Raw genomic sequence first — 18,006 nt, 5'->3', positions numbered from 1 at the left:
TTCCAAAACACTTTTGAATATTAAAAGAATCCAAAATTTAAGGAAAAAAAACCTAACCGACTTTGAGAGGATTTTTTTTAATATCAAATTTGTAATATCCACAGGAAGAAAAGAAAGTTAATCATTTCCAAAGACGGGAAAGAAATAGTGGCATCATATTTTGCTTAAAGATCAAAGCTTTTTCCTGGCTTTGTTGCTAAATAACTTATTGGGCTGCAAGGATACATCTAGTCCGTTCATTTTGTAAGGCGGCCTTTTGATGCTTGAGCGAGTTGCGATCTTTACCTGCATCTGCATGTATTGGACCATCCACGAGAAGGCTCCTACCCACGTATGAACACTCAGTACAGAAGGACGTCTTTAGGGTCCCAGGATGGGAATCTAAGGCATGCGCTGCCATCTTTGCAGTGGCTGCATTCTTGTTCAGTGCAAAACGTGCTTCTGATTTTTCCATTTTTTGCCTTGTGTACCCTAAACATCTCGCTGAGGTTTTTCTTGGGGAAGGGCAGAGTTCTCCTTTTATCCCCATCCCCTGGGATGAAGTGGCTTCCTTGGCCCTGATGTTGACATGTGGAGGAGCAGCTGATGCACTGGGGGGTGGGGGTGGGAGGTTAGGTGGCAGGCAGTGCCAACCTGGTGCGGGAGGGGGGGGGGCATCGGAGTAGCCTTCTTTCCTCCCGATCGGACGCCAGCCCTCCCCAAAAAGTCACTGCAGGGAAGAGGATGGGGCCTGCAGCTGCATCCGCCCCCTCCCCGCACGGGGGCACAGGAAGAAGGAAGCAGGGCTGGGAGGGGCCGGGAAGAGCGGACGCGCGCGCACTCCTCCTCCTCCCGGGCGGACGCGCGCGCGCGCTGCATGCTGAGCGGACTCCGGCCCCGGAGCTTCTTGCACATGGAGGCAGATGTGCAGTCCCGGAATCCACTGATCGCGGCGGGGGCACGGGCTGGCTGCTAGATCGCTGAGCCGGGGGAGCTGGCTCGTCCGCCGCTCGCCATGGAGGAGTGGAGGCAGTGCGGACGCTGGCTCATAGACTGCAAAGTTTTGCCCCCCAACCACAGGGTGGTGTGGCCCACGGCCGTGGCGTTCGACCTGGCACAGGCTCTTCGGGACGGGGTCCTCCTGTGCCAGCTGCTCCATAACCTGTCACCTGGATCTATCGACCTCAAGGACATCAACTTCAGGCCCCAAATGTCCCAGGTAAAGGGACACCGAACCAAAAAAAAAAAAAAAAAGCAAGCATCTCTCAAGTAGTGAGGCTGGGAGGAAGGAGAAGCTTTTGTTCTTTTGGAGCCGGAATTGTTTGGTGCTTCGGATCCTGAAACTTTGAAGGATTGGTTCTCTTTTAACCGATTCCCCGGGCTAGCAACCCCCTTTCAGGAGCTTGTTCTCAGCTGCTGGCTTTTCCGTGTTAGTAATGGGCCGTTGTTTTCAGCTGCTTTCCCCCTGATCTCACTACAGTATGTGCTATTCACAATGTCTTTGTTGTCCATGTTTTGACTCCTTGGTGAGGTGCGTTCATGAGGCACCCCGGGCTTAGCACCGCTTGCAGGAATAGCCTCCCATCAGCACTGAAATCAGGAGTGTGCCCATACGGCTATTCGTTTACTGGCTAGCCCAGGACTCAGGGTCGGTAGTCAGCACTCCCTTTCAAGAGCCCTGGAGCCTTGCACTGTAGTGTTAAACTTTTCTTGGAGGGGGGGGGGGGGGGTCCCGTAAAATCCAGCTGAGTAGGGATTGTCAGAATTTCTCTCCCTCTGGCCTTTCCCATCATGTTAGAGGTTTTGAATACTGATTGGTACTCGGTAATCTGAAGTTAGGAGAGAGGAGCTGAGCAGATTCTTTTCCATGCTGTGATGGAGACAAGACAGGCAGGCTTAGTTTATGGAGGACCTTGTGTGCTTTTTCTCCCACCCCCACCCCAAGCAGAAGAAAGCTTCTCCTGGCTATGAATATTTGAGAGTGGGCATGGAAGTACAAATCCTATTTTCATCTGTTTTATACAGTTTGCTAGTGGAATTCTTACCACAGAGGTAAGGCTGCTCCTATGTACATTTATGTGTTTTGTTTAATTTGACATTATTTATTTAGGGTTTTATAGGGAAAAGGATCAAATACTGGCAGGATCTGTTGTGGACAGATTTCTTGCCCTGTTTTGTTGACCTTAGCAGTTAAGACACAACTTTACATTTAAATCCTTCGCCTTACTGTGGTTTTTTGCCTTATGCAGGGCCTGATGTCCTAAGCATTTTTGTTAGAAACATACATGGGGTAAACCTTTTCCTTCACACAGCATCATGCAAAGAGTTCCATGTTTTGTGGTTTCTGGCTGGTACTTAGTTTTACGTCCACACTGTAGTAGGACAGCAGACTTCTAGGCCAGTCAGAGCCATCTGTGAGCATGGTGTACTGTTGGGTAGGCTTGATCAGAAAGACATCAGAAGATCTGCAGAGCTGGGAATAATATTTCAGATTTAATATGAGTCTCGGAAGCCAAGTGCACTTTGCTAGTAAGTGTTCTTGCATATTGGCTTTACTGCAAGAACAGTAATGCTCTTCTGATTAGGCATTTACTGTACAAATAATGTCTTGGCACTGGTTTGTGTGTTGTGATATATTTGAGGAAGTGCAGTAGTGCCGGCTCACACAAGCGCTACCAAGCTTGATCTTGCTCGAGAGAAGGAAGGTTTGGATCCCTGTTGTGGTACCCAGGAGGAAGTAGTCCATAAACAGTGGGCAGCATGTGACTTCTTTAAATATATCTGAGACAGGAAATAATTTCTAAGGCAGCATCATTGATTTCAAGACTGTTTTGTTTAAATTATATGTTCCTCTCATGCATATAGAATAGTGACTTAAAAAAACATCAGTTCATAAATCTTTTCAGAACCATAAGGAACAGATAGCCTTCCCATTCAGGTACTTTGTTGTGTTTCACTGGGTTTTTTTTTTGCCACTACTTTTGCTGGGGTGTTGAGCCAAGTATAAGATCATTTTCCTCCTTCCTTGTGTTTGCCAAGTTACCGTTTTTTTTTCTACCTTTTGTCTGCTTTGTGTTTTTAGAAGGGCATTAGGCAGCGGACAATTAGTATCGTTTTCATTTTCCATAAAGAGCAGACATAATCTAATCATTTTATTGAAAAAGCTTACGAGAGAGAGAGAGAGAATAAAATTGAGATTAACGTTTTATGTGCCCAGTGGATGAAAGGATTTTCCAGATGGCTTCCATTTATTTTGGGAGAAATACAATAAGATTCAGTTAAGCTGATCTATGACTTGTATACACTTTTATTTTCACAAGGAAGAAGGACAACGTTGGTACGTGAAACGTAAATAAAATAGCTGGCCTTATACTGCAGTCAAACCAGTTTGAAGGATTAGAAGAAAGATGGCAGAGTGTGTTGCTGGGAGTGAGCTGCAGTGCTGGCAGATCATTCCCTCTCACACACCCTCCAATCACCTCAGCTCTCCAAGCCCCTCTGAGTTGGATTAAGCAGAGGGGAAGGGGGACTGCCTCCTGTACTCCCAAGAGGTTCTCCATGTTCCCGGTTTGTACGATCACATGGGAAGGGGAAACATCAACTTTAAAATCACTTGGAGGGTTTTGGCAGCTTTCCTCTCTCGCATCGAAGCTAATTGTAAAATTCACCGTGAAAACATTTTCTTCATGTTTTGGGGGGTTTTTTTTGGATGGGATACCCCTGAATCTAGAACAGGATGAGTGCAGATAAAACACTCAATGAAAAAAATGCATCAAAGTGCTCCATTAAATAATGACCGCATTGAAATTTTACGTCAGTGCTATACGATCTGTGATAAGTAAACCTAGTCTCAAAATGCATGGTCATTAGCTGCCTTTAGCTAAGATATGGAAAATAAGTGAGATGCATATAAAAGTTCTGTAGTTTTTGTTAAGGGAACTTCTATCTGCATTCTTGGTAAGGAACAAAAGTAGGGACCTTGGACTTTCTTTTACTGGTGTCAAAAGTGAAATATTATGCTCCCTTCTGAAAGCCTAACAGATTTTCTTTCACAGGAGGGACAAAGCAAAAGTGTAATTAGGTGATATAAGTAGCCGGAGTAGGTGGTCTCACTCCTGTGAAGCACCGCAGCTGAAACGCAGCTGTGTTTTGGCTTCGTTGTGTTAATTTCTCCATGTATTTCAGCCTTAGCTCTCGAGTGACTGAAAGACCGGCTTTGCGGGTACTGGTAATGATGTGATGCATGCCTCTCTGAGAGGGAAGCTGTGAGTCAGATGAGTAGGAGAAGAAGGGATGCTGGCCCTGCCCCTGATGGGTAGATTCCCAGAGTCAGGTGGCACTAAACTTGCTTTTGGCCCCCTGAGGCCCTAGATGGACAGATGCGAGCCTGCTAGCAATACCGTGTAACCTTTGGAGAATCTGCCGTGCCTCAGCATCTGAAAGGAAGGCACATTTTGTGCTTCATTAACGGGGGCAAGACGCATTTGTCAGGGGAGAGCTCAGCTCACCTATGCTCTTGCCGGTAATTAAAAGAGGGCTGTCTTGCAAAGAAAAGATTTCATCCTGCTTGGTCCATCAGCTTTCAGATTTAAAGACTGCAGTGAGGAGTCTTTTGTCATTTCCACTGTCAAACACAATATGAAAAATCACAGGGGAGAACAGTGCTCTTCATGCTCTGCTGTTGTCTGTTTTTATTTCATTTTTGATGGATTATTTATACTTTTTGTTTTTTTGTCCTTGCTTTATACATGAGATATTTGTATTCTGTAGGCATTATAAAGCAGGAGGTGTGTTCTAGTGGCCAGAGCCTGGGGCTAGGAATTCAGAATCACTAAGGTTTGAATCCTGACCCTGTTGCTGCTTCTCTGTGTGATCCTGGGCCTCAGTTTTAATGACAGCTTTGCCTTTAGCTCTCTTATGTACCTTCAAGTAAGTCTTTCTCTTCCTTCGCCTCAGTTTACTCAGCTTCATGTGGCCAAAACCAGTAATGATGTAAATGTGAAGGTTATGAAGTTCCAGGCTTTCAGAATAGATCGTAAATAAAGGGAGAGCTGAGGCAGAAGCAGGTGATTATTTCATTATTGCAAAGACCAGTCACAAGTACATAACAAAATACAAGAGCAGAGCAGCGATGCAACTTTAAACTTCTTCCTCATTCACACACTCATGCATATCACAAGCAGGTTGTATACAGTAATCAGACTTACCCTTGGTATCAGTACCTCTGTGTGTATCAGCACAGTAGGGCGATGCCTCAGGGCTGACTCCCCAGCATACTTGTTTCCTTTGGTTACATCTAGTGAGTCATTATGTTAGGCTTGCTAGAAACTTCAGAAACTTATCTTATGATATAATGCAAATGTGTTTCTTATCTTTTGTGGTCTTTTCATGGCACAGTTTAGTAAGTCATGTTTTGAGTGTATGCTTAAAACATCATATAGTGTTGTGAGTCATTCCCTGATCTGTAAGTGGCATGGCATGTCCTACAGGATGTACCAATAATTCAACATCAAATATCAATTGGACAAATTTTAGGCTGATTCAAGTTTAACAGGAAGTGCAGATTCTCTGATAGATTTTTCCCAATAAATCTGAGGAAAATCTGAATTGCATCCACAAAATTCTAAAGTGGATCCACCAAACTGAGGACATCCATGATAAGAACATAAGAAATTGCCATACTGGGTCAGACCAAGGGTCCATCAAGCCCATCATCCTGTTTCCAACAGAGGCCAAACCAGGCCACAAGAACCTGGCAATTACCCAAACACTAAGAAGATCCCATGCCACTGATGCAATTAATAGCAGTGGCTATTCCCTAAGTAAACTTGATTGATAGCAGTTAATGGACTTCTCCTCCAAGAACTTATCCAAACCTTTTTTGAAGCCAGCTACACTAAGGGGTAGGTTTTAAAAGGTGCGCGCGGGAGTAGATTTGTTCGCGCAACCCGGCGGGAACAAATCTACTCCCGATTTTATAACATGTGCACGCTGCTGCGCGCATGTTCTAAAATACAGGGTCGGCGCACGCAAGGCTGCACAAAATCGGCAGCCTGCACGCGCTGAGCTGCGCAGCCATCCTTCGTTCCTTCTGAGGCCTCGGAGGGAACTTTCCTGCCGGCCCCCCCCCCCACCTTCCCCTATCTGACCCACCCCCCAGCCCTAACTAATTCCCCCCCCCACCTTTATTTTACAAGTTACGCCTGCCCCAGCCGGCTGCCGGCGCGCCATGTTCCGGTCCGGGGGCTGGTCCGGAGGCCGCGGCCACGCCCCCAGAATGCCCCTGTACCGGAACCATGCCCGCGGCCCCGCCCCTGGAACACCCCCCGATGACGCGCTGGTCACAACGCCCCCGACACCCCCCAGGAAAGCCCCAGGACTTACGTGTGTCCCGGGGCTTGCACGCAGGGGGGTGGAAGGGGCAGCTTTTCAATCCTTTTTAAATCTGCCCCTAGCTGCACTAACCACATCCTCTGGCAACAAATTCCAGAGCTTTGTTGTGCATTGAGTGAAAAAGAATTTTCTTCGATTAGTCTTAAAAGTGTTACTTGCTAACTTCATGGAATGCCCCCTAGTCCTTCTATTATTCGAAAGTGTAAATAACCGATTCACATCTACTCGTTCAAGACCTCTCATGATCTAGAACTCTATCATATCCCCCCTCAGCCATCTCTTCTTCAAGCTGAACAGCCCTAACCTCTTCAGCCTTTCCTCATAGGCGAGCTGTTCCATCCCCTTTATCATTTTGGTTGCCCTTCTCTGTATCTTCTCCATCACAACTATATCTTTTTTGAAATGTGGCGACCAGAATTATACTCAGAATTCTCCATGGAGCGATATAGAGGTATTATGACATTTTCTGTTTTATTCGCCATTCCCTTCCTAATAATTCCTAACATTCTGTTTGCTTTTTTGATTGCTGTAGCACACTGAGCCGATGATTTTAAAGTATTATCCACTATGATGCCTAGATCTTTTTCCTGGGTGGTAGCTCCTAATATGGAACTTAACATTGTGTAACTACAGCAAGGGTTATTTTTCCCTATATTGAACACCTTGCATTTGTCCACATTAAATTTCATCTGCCATTTGGATACCCAATCTTCCAGTCTTGCAAGGTCCTCCTGTAATGTATCTCAATCCGCTTGTGATTTAACTACTCTGAATAATTTTGTATCATCTGCAAATTTGATAACCTTACTTGTCGTATTCCTTTCCAGATCATTTATATATATATTGTAAAGCACTGGTCCAAATACAGATCCCTGAGGCACGCCACTGTTTACCCTTTTCCACTGAGAAAATTGACCATTTAATCCTACTCTCTGTTTCCTGTCTTTTAACCAGTTTGTAATCCATGAAAGGACATCGCCTCCTATCCCATGACTTTTTAGTTTTCATAGAAGCCTCTCATGAGGGACTTTGTCAAACGCCTTCTGAAAATCCAAATATACTACATCTACCGGTTCACCTTTATCCACATGTTTATTAACCCCTTCAAAAAAATGAAGCTGATTTGTTAGACAAGACTTCCATTGGGTAAATCCATGTTGATTGTGTTCCATTAAACCATGTCTTTCTATATGCTCTACGATTTCGATCTTGAGAATAGTTTCCACTAATTTTCCCTGCACTGAAGTCAGGCTCACTGGTCTATAGTTACCCGGATCGCTCCTGGAGCCTTTTTAAAATATTGGGGTTACATTGGCCACCCTCCAGTCTTCAGGTACAATGGATGATTTTAATGATAGGTTACAAATTTTAACTAATAGATCAGAAATTTCATTTTTTAGTTCCTTCAGTACCCTAGGATGCATACCATCCGGTCCAGGTGATTTGCTACTCTTTAGTTTGTCAATCTGGCCTACTACATCTTCCAGGTTCACAGTGATTTCATTCAGTTCATCTGACTCATCACTCCTGAAAACCATCTCCGGAACTGGTATCTCCCCAACATCCTCATTAGTAAACACAGAAGCAAAGAATTCATTTAGTCTTTCTGCAATGGCCTTATCTTCCCTAAGAGCCCCTTTAACCCCTCGGTCATCTAATGGTCCAACCGACTCCCTCACAGGTTTCTTGCTTCGGATATATTTTTAAAAGTTTTTATTAGGAGTTTTTGCCTCTATGGCCAACTTCATTTCAAATTTTCTCTTCGCTTGTCTTATCAATGTTTTACACTTAACTTGATAATGCTTATGTTTTATCCTATTTTCTTCAGATGAATCTTTCTTCCAATTTTTGAAGGATGTATTTTTGGCTAAAATAGCCTCTTTCACCTCACCTTTTAACCATGATGGTAATCGTTTTGCCTTCCTTCCACCTTTCTTAATGTGTGGAATACATATGGACTGCGCCTCTAGGATTGCATTTTTAAACAATGTCCATGCTTGTTGAACACTTTTAACCTTTGCAGCTGCACCTTTCAGTTTTTTTCTAACTATTTTCCTCATTTTATCAAAGTTTCCCTTTTGAAAGTTCAGTGTTAGAGCTGCAGATTTACTTATTGTCCCCCTTCCAGTTATTAGTTTAAATTTGATCATGTTATGATCACTATTGCCAAGTGGCAAGTTACCTCTCTCTCACCAAATCCTGCGTTCCACTAAGAATTAAATCTAAAATAGCTCCCTCTCTTGTTGGTTCCTGAACCAATTGCTTCATGAAGCAGTCATTTATTACATCCAGGAACTTTATGTCTCTAGCAAGTCCTGATGTTACATTTACCCAGTCAATATTGGGATAATTGAAATCTTCCATTATTACTGCACTGTCAAATTGGTTAGCTTCCCTGATTTCTCTTAGCATTTCATCATCTGTCTGACCATTTTGTCCAGGTGGACGGCAGTATACTCCTATCACTATACTCATCCCCAACACATATGGGATTTCTACCCATATAGATTATACTGAGCTTTTAGTTTCTTGTATGATCTTTATTCTGTTGGACTCTGTACCCTCCCGGACATAAAGTGCCACACCCCCACCTTAGGTCTGCTTTGGGTTTTTCATGAATCCAATATGAATTTTGCCACAAGTATAACACTTCCTTTGCAAAAAAGTTGGTTGGGACAAATTCATGGCTTCGGGTGGCAAACCTGTCTGGAAATGATCTGTACATCCCTGCTTAGACTCATTAGGATGTTTCACAGTCTTCTAATGGCCTTCAGAGATATATACAGGCAAATCTTGCTCCATCTTTTGCTATTTTGTTTTCCGATCAAAGCCCCTTGATATCTTGCATAAATATGAAAGATAATACTAAATTGAACAAGATGATGGTGGTAATACACATGCTGACATGCTTTAAATTGCTGTATGGAATACGTTTAAATTTTGTTCAAAATGAAACATGAAATTGGCTTTCATAGTTCATATAAAAATAAAATCTAAGGGACACTGTTACATGTTACTGCCCACTATATCTAAACTTGGCAACAATCATGAATACACAAACAACTGATCTTCTTATTTATTTGATTTATATTCTTTCCTTTTGACACTTCAAAATGGATTACATTCAGGTGCTTGAGGTATTTCCATATCTCCAAAGGGCTTACAATTGTAAGCTTGTACCTAGGTCATGAGGAGGGACATTGGGATTTGAAGCCTGGTTTCAGGGTTTGCAGCCTGCTGCTCTAACCACTAGGCTACTCCTCCATCTCCTGAAGGTTTGCAGCAGGGATGTTGCAACAGTCTGTAGCTACTAGACATGGCAGGGCCTGAAGCATTGGGTCCCTCTTGCTCATATCAGTTGGTTAAAGTCACTCATCCTTTTGTTTCACAGCTCATCATGTACCAAAGGCATATATGGTGGTATTGACTCAGCATGGCATGCCTCTGGTGTCCTCTTGTTTAGTTATAATCAAACCTCTTTCTGTTCACAGTCTAGAAAAGGAAGTGGAATTCTTCACTCCCCAGTGGCAATAAGAGGAGCAGTCCACGGCTGCTGACTCGCTTCTGTGTCTGGCAGAATGTTGTTGCAGACTTGTGTAGTTGAGTAATATTTGTTTGTAGGCAGGAGTCCCTTTATCTCCTGAAACACAAGTACAGATGTATTGGAGAAATTATGAGCACTTTTCAAATACCTTTTTGTTATATAGAATGGGATAATTTAGCCTGCCGTCAGTTTGTTTCCCAGTGAAAGGTTTCACTAATATTTTATTAGTATGACTTTGCTCCAAGTTGGGTTCTGTTCATGTTGCAGTTGGGTGTTACCTGTGCCAGTTCAGTGCTAGTTTATGGTCACACAGATGTGGTGACTGTCATGTGCTCGGTGTATTCGGTAGTGGATGTTTTCTCTGCCATAAAAGGCACATCTGTTTTTAGTGCAATTATACATTAGTGAGAGAGTCTGCTTAGAGCAGGCTCCTGGGTTAGACCACTGAGTTTCCTGGAGATTCAGTACTGGGATGTACTGTGGAAGTACTGGAGTGCATTAATAGAACTTAGTTAGTGGACCTCAGTATTGGCAGGACTCGGTGCACTGGCAGAGATGTGTGGCAGCCTCTATGTTAGAGCAGCAAGGGATGCTGAGGTGCTTTGGCAGAGCAGTGCGTGGGGGTTTCAGAAGTGGAATAGTAGGTGACACTGCAGGGCAGGACTGAAATGCATTGGCAGAGCTGCATAGGAGAACATCTCCACTGTGTTCTCAGATGTGAGTGCTGCTAGTCTACCTCTGTTGAGTTGCTGTTTGACCTGGGAATGCTTGAGTCATTCTGTTCTCACTTACTGTTGCAGAATATGTTTCTATTTTGAGGTTATTGATTTCAGGGATATGGTGAAATGTATACACCTGATTTTCTTAAACAGATATGAATAACCTTGTGCCTGGCAAATTGACAGAAGAACACTCAGTTGGATGGATCTTTTATCTCAAAGACAGAAGTAAAACAATCTTGCAGAAAGACCTGCCTATTGATCCGACTAAGCGGTCACTTCCCTGTAAGAAGCCAGTTCTAATAAAACCTGTCAGCTGCAATGTGGTGGGAAGGTGGAGACATTCCTCAGTCAGCATTAGCAACTAATCACAAGGCTTTGGGGACTTTCATGTCACTTCTTGTAATGACCTGAACACATCATGGTAGTCAATTTAACATGCCCCTTCTTATTGGAATTGCCCCTTGTTGGATACCAGTTAGTTGTAAAACTCAAGTTTTTCTTTTTCATAAAACTTTAGGAGAAGGGCAGCTGTAAATAAAGTGCAGATGCTATCAGCAGGTAGGGTATGCATGACCCGGAGTAAGAGGTCAAAACTGATGAAACCCAATGAATCCAAAAGATTCATATTTGTTTATTTTATCACCGTGCAGCTCCTCAATAAGGCCCTAGTGCTTAGCAAGGTTGGGTCATCTGCCACTTTCCATGGCAATGGAAGCTTGCCATTCCTGACTATTCTGGCACAATAACTCAAGGAGAACTCATAGACCCCCTCAATAAACATACAACCCAACACACTAGGGAATCCTAAAACTATTAACACTGATTATTAATATAACCTTATATCATCAATACATTTTCATCAAGTTTATTGTTCCATTCCCAAACACATATATCACATTTGACATCAAGTACATACAATATTTTAAATACATAATTTTATAGCAGCATTATACCCAACAGTGCATATACACTAATACATATTGCCCATCATCATAAACATATATCATCGCACTATATATTATAATAGATTTGATATGAACATAGTCCAGACATGTCCTGAATACTAATAACCCATAGCCACAACCCTAACCCCCTAATAACACATAATCACATTCACTCAGCATTCACTCATCTTAAAAACTACATTCCCCATAAAAATATCACAATCCCCTTTATAATGATCTTATCAGTATCATCTAGTAATATATTTAAATTAATTAACACAGCACTCCCACCCTATATATATATTCCAGATGCCTTATTCCCACAATCTGTCCGTGTATTCCACGGGGATTTATTTATCCAGAATCACTCCATATGTTCCTCAGTTGTTTGTTAAATCCAACGATGTTTCTAAATAGTCACCCGTTCCAATGATGCTTCTGAATCTTCATCAACAAAAATTTTTTTCAACAAACATTTTTTACACCAATCACCTGAATCTTCATCAACAGGAATTTTTAATGCCAATCACCCGACAAGGCACCTCGTTTCACCCCTAATCGGGTTTCTTCAGGGGATTCTTACAACATTTCCTAATTCCGACCATGCATCGTTCTTAATAAACGGGTATTTCCTATTCCATATAATCGCCACATATCCGGACCACAATGCCCCCACTTTTCAAACACATCCAAACATTTCCACTTTACTACCTGTTACCATTTAATAAATATTCAGACCGGCAAACTGCACACCCTCCGTGGAGCTCAATCTTTCTGTTCAAAATGCGGATGATACAACGCCGTGTGTTGATCCCCACATCTTTTCCACCAAACGAAGATGTAGCCAAAGACTATTAACATTTCAAATGCTAAATCTCTGGGATCCTAAAGAAATCTAATCATGCATGAACAGTGATGTCTCTGGAGTGGCTTGGCCCAGCAGTGAATGCCATGGGGCACTGAGATGTTTGGGGCTGTATGGCTCAGACTTTGAGGCGGCTTATTGTTCTCACAATTGACTGTGACCACTTGGCTAAGCAGCGGTTGGACCATGGGTTAACTTTCCTCGGAAACAATTTTCCGATGGCATCTGGTAGAGTCCATTTTGTGCTGTAGAAGTGGAGATCCATTGGATGGTCCCGGCAGCAGGAGCTTTCCCTGGTGAGTTAGGGTTCACAGCTTATTCCTCGGTCAGATGCAGACGTCCCTTTGACTGAATTTTGAGTATCAGAGTTCCCACTTCTAGTTAGTAGACAAACGATTTTCAGAGATATAATTAAAATATTAATTGGGATAACTTGTATCAGAGCAATCTCAGCTCTCGTATTTAAAGGTTTAAAGGGTTTTTTTTGGAAGCTGTTTAATCATGCAAAAGCCCAGCAGTATATTATGTTTAGTCACTGCTGTATCTGTGGTTTCCTAGAAAACTTAACTTGATTAGAATTAGTATAGTATATAATATAAAGCTTCTCTTCCCAAAAGCAAGCCCTGCTTTATACCTTCCTCCAGTCTTAGGTTTTCTTCCCACATTTTTGGATTCTGTTTCTGCTCTTTCACACGGTCTCCCTCATTCTCTGCCTGTGTTCTCAGGAAGGACTCCGATGTGGTTATTCCATGCTCCTTCCTTTGGGTCTTATATTCATTTCTGGCCCCATCTCCTTGGCTTTTTTTTTCCCTCTGTGCCCCCAGTGCCGTGTCCCGGTTTCTCTGAAAGATTTCTTCATGTGGATAACGTTTGGTCCAGCTTTCCCAAGTGTTATGGGAAGTCTCTTGCTTGCAGCAGCTGTTAAGCAAATTGGTAACAGAAGAAACAAGTTGTGGGTGACATGTTTGACTGCATTAACGTTATACAATTCTGACTAGCTTTCAAGGGCTGTGTTACCTTATTGAGCTCTGAAGTTAACCTCTCCCCCAATCCCTGCAGTGGTTTGACCTGATGAAGATAGGATAACTCTGAAAAGCTAGTCACAGATGTATTATGTTGGTCCAGTGTAAAGCTCTCATCTGTAGATTGTTGATTCTCATATTTTTATATTCAAGTGGACTAACATGGCAGCCCCAATACTTTGTCCAGTAAAATGGTGAAATTGTTTATTCCCTTGGTGGGAGAGAAAATAACTCATCTAACTTTGATTGACCACTGACATTTAACCTTACCTTATTGCTCTGTAGACCAGTCCATATGTGTGGGTAATGTCCTCCCACCAGCAGATGGAGGCAAAGAACAAAAACCTCTCTTTTCTGATGTCATCTCTTCAATATAACCTCATGTAGCAGAAAAATTATGTTAATAGCTCTCTGCCTCCAGCAGATGATGGTTGTACTGATCTAGCAGGAATTCCAGAAGTAGTTCCTGTAGCGACAGCCTAGAGGTATGTCCATCTCCCCAGCAGAGCCAGGACTGAGTTGGAGGGCCATCAGACAACAGTCATGTCTGACTGCTCTTACCTCTCCTGACTAAAATCCAGTTCCCATTTGAGCCTGGTATTGACAGAGCTGAGACCCATTAATTGATTGGAGTTTGGCACAAGAGGGAGGCAGCCTCGAAAAGCATCCATAGCTAGATGGATCAAAGAGTCAATTGTCAGAAAAAGTAGAGAGGTACTAGAAGTTTTAAGTGCACACACTACAAGGGTGCAAGCCTAGTCCTGGTGGAGCACAGATGGGTGACTCCACAGGAAATCTGCAAGACAGCAACATTGCTCCCAATTACATATCTTTGTTAAGCATTATGGTTTGAACTATTAGGTCAAGGAGGATGTGGCTTTCAGGGCCAGGATTCTGAAGGCTCTCCCTGACTTTGTTTTACCAGAACAGTCACTGCTTGATCACATCCCACATGTCTGACCTGGTCTGCAGGATTATAAGAAGAGGAAATTAACAAGTACTTAAATTTCACCTTACAAGCTAATGAAGGTAGATGAGACATTCATCAGAAGTCAGTGTGTACCCTGTTGGCTCCTATTTTTCTCTGCATGCTGGTTTACCCCATAGGCCATTATTGCCCCCTTCAGAAAACTTGTTTCTGATTGGGTGGTAGGATTTTAAGTACTGTGTTGACCTTGAGCAGTGGGGATGTGGAACAATCAGTATACAAATACCTTTTAACATTCCAGATTAGTCTGTCAGCAAAAATCCAGCTGACCTTTGAGCAGTGAGATACTCAAAAGGGAATGGTCCATTCCACTGTATACTGTATTTGGGTGTGGAAGACCCTCAGCCAGGCCCCTGCCCCCTAGCCAGATCTTTCTTAGCTATGAGGAATAGAGCCAAATGCTTAGCAGTTAGGATTTTTAGCTGACGTTTCTCATCATATAATTACTTGGTGTGGGGATAATTTTTAGGGATCATGGCTTGCCAGTGCCTGTGGTGCCAGGCTGTATGCTGAGATTGTTCAGCAGTTAGGAGAAGAGAGCGCAGTAAAGGATTCCCTTGCATAACCTTCAGCCAAACTGCCTTTAGAGCAGCCTATGTGTGCAGATCTATTGTTCCTAAGAATCCCATTGTGGGGGAGGGGAAGGTAATTTCAGTACCCAGTGAGAGAGATTTCTTTACGATTTACACGTATTGCATGAACACTCACCTGGTAGGTTTCCTTTAGACCAGTGCTTCTCAACCTAATCTGTGGGGCACATCTAGCCAGTCAGGTTTTCAGGATATCCACAGTGAATATGCAGGAGATAGATAATGCATGCACTGCTTCCTGCGTATGCATTGTGGAGTCCCTGAAAATGTGATTGACCAGTTGTGCCTGGAAGACTGGGTTTGGCAGCACTGCTTCAGACTGTTCCTTATCCACTAGTGTCCTCCTCCCCTCTGATATATATCTTAAGAGCAAAGTTTAGTTTAATCAAGAAACAATTTCCCCCCTCCCTCCTATCCCAACCTGCTCTCTCTGAAGCTGAAAGGAGCAAATTCTGCGGGGAAAAACCTAAACAAACTAAATCAGGATATAAATGGGCAGCTTTTTTTTATTTACGTTTCCGTGACTGCTTGTGTGGTTGCCCTTCCTTTTCTGTTCCCAGTTATTCCTGATCCTGTAAGACCTTGAGAATGTTAATTCCAGGGATAGAATATGTCTGTATTCCTTAGAGGCCCTGCTGCTTTTGTGAGGGTGGTGGCAGAGATCATGAAATAAGTTGCCAAAGAATAGAATATTATACTGAAGGCAGCGGGAGTAGTGTGGTGTGGAGGTGTCCTGCTCTTGGCAGTAATGAACTCTGGAAGCTGGATTTCAACCTGCAGCTTCATTAGAATGAAAAGTGAAGCACATTCGCATGTTACCTGGGTGAAAGATACTGTAGAAAACTGGCATGTTAGCAATTAATTTATTGCAAAGAGACATTCATGTTCAAGCGAACTATTTGAAAAATATAGCAGTCTGACCACCTTTTAGCAGATACTATTGGGAATTTAGCTTCTGGCCAGAAATAGCTTGCAGTTTCAGCTAAAATAAGTTTTGTAAGAAAGCTGAAAGCTTTCCAGGGTCCAATCAAGTGTCATGAACAGCACTGGCACTGATTTCCAATATATAATCCATTTCTTCTGTGCTGATAGGGCAGCACTAGAGTTGAAGAAGAAGCTATTGGATGTTGTTGAAATGGCCATGACTGGGGCTGCAACTGACGTTCAACTGAGCCCTGTGAATATTTTATCTACCAAGCACCAAATTTCTTAAAAATCTGTTTTTGGATGAAACTAAAAGTTAATATTGGGGCGGCATCTACCTACCTAGTAATAACTCATAAAGTGCAATCAAACTGCTTTGTCTTTTGAATGGATGATGGGTAGGTATGCAGAAGTAGAACTTTATGAATGTTACAGCACATGAATAGTTTCAAGTCTGAAAAATGCACCTGGATTATTATCACCCAAATGACTTGCACTTACCTTGAAAGTTTGCAACCATAACAATGTAACTAGGCAACAGAGGAATTGTAATCTAATCAGGGATGTTACCGCACACAGAGATATCTGATAATAAGAACATAAGAAGTTGCCATACTGGGTCAGACTGAGGGTCCATCAAGCCCAGGATCTAGTTTCCAACAGTGGCCAATCCAGGCTACAAGTACCTGGCAAATTCCCAAACATTAAATAGATTCCATGCTACTAATGCTGGTAATAAGCATTGGCTATTTCCTACGTCAATTCCACTAATAGCAGTTTATGGAGTTCTTCAGGAATTTGTTCAAACCTTAACCACATCCTCTGGCAATGAATTTCAGAGCTTAATTATGTGTTGAGTAAAAATTAATTTTCTATGATTCATTTTCAATGTACTACTTGCTAACTTCATGGGCTGTCCCCTAGTCCTTGTATTATCTGAAAGAGTAAACAGCCAATTTACATTAACATAGTTCTCTCATGATTTTATAAACCTCTATTATATTCCCCCCTCAGACGTCTCTTCTCCAGCCTCTTTAGCCGTTCCATCCCCTTTATAATTTTTGTTGTTCTTCTCTACCTTCTCTAATGCATCAGTAATTTTTAAGTGAAGTCAGTGGCTAGGGTTCTGTGGTGTTTGATGTGGAAGATGTGGTAGGCCAGATTGACAAACTGATGAGTAGTAAATCACCTGGATCAGATGGAATACAGCCCAGGGTTTTGAAAGAACTAAAAAATGAAATTTTAGACCTATTACAATTAATTTGTAACCTATCATTAAAATCATCCATTGTACCTGAAGACTGGAAAGTGGCCAATGTAATCCTGATATTTAAAAAGATCTCCAGGAGTGATCCGGGAAGCTATAGACCGGTGAGTCTGAGTTTAGTGCCGGAAAAATTGTGGAAACTGTTAAAAAAAAATAAAATCACAAAACATTTACATAGACATGGTTTAATGGGACACAAATACTAGGGGGAAACTCTCAATAATGAATGAGCTATCTACGATCTTGTCTTGCATCGATGATCATCTTTAAATCATCTTTAGATGCCACATCAGCAAGTCAGACAGTGTGCCTTGCATTACATGGGCCACTTGGACTGCTCAATCATGTGCAGAGCAGCTAGAATTCTTTTTTCAAATTTTTGGTCGCAAATTAAAAACATTTTAACTTAATTTTTGCTTAATAAAAATCTGTTTTATCTTTGTATTGATAATCTTGTTGAAATAATTATAATCCAAGCATGAATTAATTGTGATCGGGGCCCAGCAGCAGCCATTGGTTTGTGCTAAGCTTCATCAGGAGCATTATATGATCACTTATCAATCCACACTTAGTGAAGTGGACCTCCATTGCTTATGAATCCTTATTCTATCAAAATCAACACAAAAGCATATAAAAATTAATGTCAAGTTCTTTCAACTCTGAGAAAAGTACTTATTTTATCGCAGACTTGTACAGGTAATGAACAGGGACCAATAAGCCTGTCTAGGGTTGAGTTGTTGAACTTGATGTAGATATTTGAGGTTCTTG

General features: G+C 42.3%; 1 protein-coding gene across 3 annotated transcripts in view; it reads left to right on the top strand.

Moving 5' to 3' along the window:
- Positions 1-772: 772 nt before the first annotated feature.
- Positions 773-18,006, top strand: part of VAV2 (vav guanine nucleotide exchange factor 2) — a 332,307-nt gene continuing 315,073 nt past the window's right edge. Inside the window, exon 1 of one of the 3 annotated variants that reach the window (XM_029614922.1) lies at positions 773-1,198. In XM_029614922.1, coding sequence (XP_029470782.1) covers positions 995-1,198 — 204 coding nt within the window. In that variant the 5' untranslated portion in view covers positions 773-994. The remainder of the gene's footprint in view (positions 1,199-18,006) is intronic. The other 2 variants (XM_029614921.1, XM_029614920.1) reach the window with 2 other exon arrangements.

The sequence above is a fragment of the Rhinatrema bivittatum genome, chromosome 8, assembly GCF_901001135.1.
Source record: "Rhinatrema bivittatum chromosome 8, aRhiBiv1.1, whole genome shotgun sequence".
In the NCBI taxonomy this organism is placed as follows: Eukaryota; Metazoa; Chordata; class Amphibia; order Gymnophiona; family Rhinatrematidae; genus Rhinatrema; species Rhinatrema bivittatum.
This window is presented reverse-complemented; position numbering and strand designations above follow the sequence as displayed.